At 43.4% G+C, this 1,906-nt stretch overlaps 1 protein-coding gene across 1 annotated transcript in view; it reads right to left on the bottom strand.

Moving 5' to 3' along the window:
• The window catches only part of LOC101848490, a gene marked incomplete at both ends in the record, with an annotated part of 5,861 nt that extends 4,472 nt beyond the window's left edge, over positions 1-1,389 (bottom strand). Inside the window, 1 exon segment of the mRNA XM_005112854.2 lies at positions 1,075-1,389. Within this exon segment, the coding sequence (XP_005112911.2) occupies positions 1,075-1,373 (299 nt within the window).
• Positions 1,390-1,906: the final 517 nt, after the last annotated feature.

Here is a 1,906-nt window from a genome sequence, read left to right as displayed (position 1 = left end):
GTGGATTCGAGCGTTCGTGTGTTCGATTGTTCGAGTGTTCGAGCATTCGAGTGTTCGAGTGTTCGAGTGTTCGAGGCTTAGCTGGGCCTGAGCCTCTGTCCTTGAGGGAGACACTTTGCACGAATGTTCCCATGTGGAGGATTCAGTGGAGAAAGTGTTGTTGTTGTTGGGTTTTTTAAATCACAAACTGGAGATCATATGGGTATCAATTTCAAAATCTTGTAGATTAAATTATCGTATTTGCTGCCGGACTTGTAATGGTGAGACTGTGGATTCGAGCATTCGTGTGTACGAGTGTTCGAGCATTCGAGTGTTCGAGTGTTCGAGGCTCAGCTGGGCCTGACCCTCTGTCCTTGAGGGAGACACTTTGCTCGAATGTTCCCAACTGGAGACCATATGGGTATCAATTTCAAAATCTTGTAGATTAAATCAACTTCATTGCTGTTGGACTGGTTGTTCATTGTTATTGTTAGCTGAATGGAAAGTCGAACATCAGCGATCAATCAACAGTTAAATAGACTTGTAAGTATAAGGTTACCAGCCCTAAGAACTGATCTCCACACGAATTCCAGTCTCTAATAACAACCGTTTTTTCACCGAGCCCTTCATGAATTGGCGTAGTCCTATCGGAGATGGACGATATCAAAAGGGTTCAGCCTATTTACAGGGACTCTCGTGGTCGAGAAGTTACGGTGTTAGCCTCTTATTCAATTGCTTCCAGGTTCGAAATCTGACAGCGATTGAAAATTTTCTTCTCTAAATTCTACACTCTACTTTCACATCCTTCCCTGCTCTCTAATAATATTCTACCGCCTGCTTTCATCTCCACTTTCTACCCCCACCGCCTCACCTCCTTAGCCTTTCTACTGCTACTCATTGGCTCCTTCTTACTGCTGTCTTTCAGTCACATCCCTACTATTATGGTAAGAAAGATTAAACACCTAGCACTCATATGACTTTATGCAGTTGCGAGCTCCGTAAAACACTTACCAAAATAAAAACCCCAAAAATGATAAATAAATAAGAAGTACCCCCCCCCCAAACAAACAAACAAAAAAACCTGAAGAGACTCACCCTCCATCCGGGGCATGCCACGTTTGAGACAACGCCCTCTTGAGGCCATCCTGAAGCAGCTCTGCATTTATTTCATCCTCGTCTTCATCCTCCTCCTCCTCCCCCATCTTCCCTCCTCTGTCTGCCTCTCCCTTCCCGTCCTTCTTCTCCGCATTCCTCTCGTCACGTATCATTCTCTTCCTCCCCATGTAGCCGTCCTCATTGTCCGCCGCTATGTCGGCCGTGGTGACGTCACACTCCCTCTTTTGGTCCGCTGTCGACTTGTGCCGTGTGTGAGTGGGCGCGTCACTGTCTTCCATCAGCGGGGGTCAGAGACTGGAGGGAAAGAATAAATAAACTAGTACTGTTAGGTATATAAAGAATGTCACTTATGTTTCAGAAGGAAAAAAAATGCAAATTAGGTGATATGAAAACAATGGCATACATTTAGCTTAGCAGGAGTTTTACAGCACACAATTGGATGATAATTCAATGTCACAGATGAGATGTGTTACTAGAGAGTATCACACAAAGAAAAAAGAAGGAGAGATATGGACGATATGAAATTGATTGGAAAGAAGTAGCAAACCAAACCAGAGAACCCACCAATCACCCACTGTATATCTTTCAGTGCGAAAAAAAACCTAGCAAATAAAGCGAAGGCAAAAAAACTTCATAAGTGAGGCAGCGTGGTGGAATCAGGCTCTCGTCAATTTTTGGGCATGTAGAGTTATTGGTATTATTTTAAAGCTTGTTTACTTGTCTTTATTTGAATGAAAAAAATATCCACTTATCTTGAATACAATTCGAGATATTTGCGAAAGAAGGAGGTGGGGGTCACCTGTTTTGAGAG

This window comes from Aplysia californica, unplaced genomic scaffold (genome assembly GCF_000002075.1).
Source record: "Aplysia californica isolate F4 #8 unplaced genomic scaffold, AplCal3.0 scaffold01445, whole genome shotgun sequence".
In the NCBI taxonomy this organism is placed as follows: domain Eukaryota; kingdom Metazoa; phylum Mollusca; class Gastropoda; order Aplysiida; family Aplysiidae; genus Aplysia; species Aplysia californica.
The sequence above is the reverse complement of the archived record's forward strand: the minus strand, read 5'-3'. Positions and strand labels throughout refer to the sequence as shown.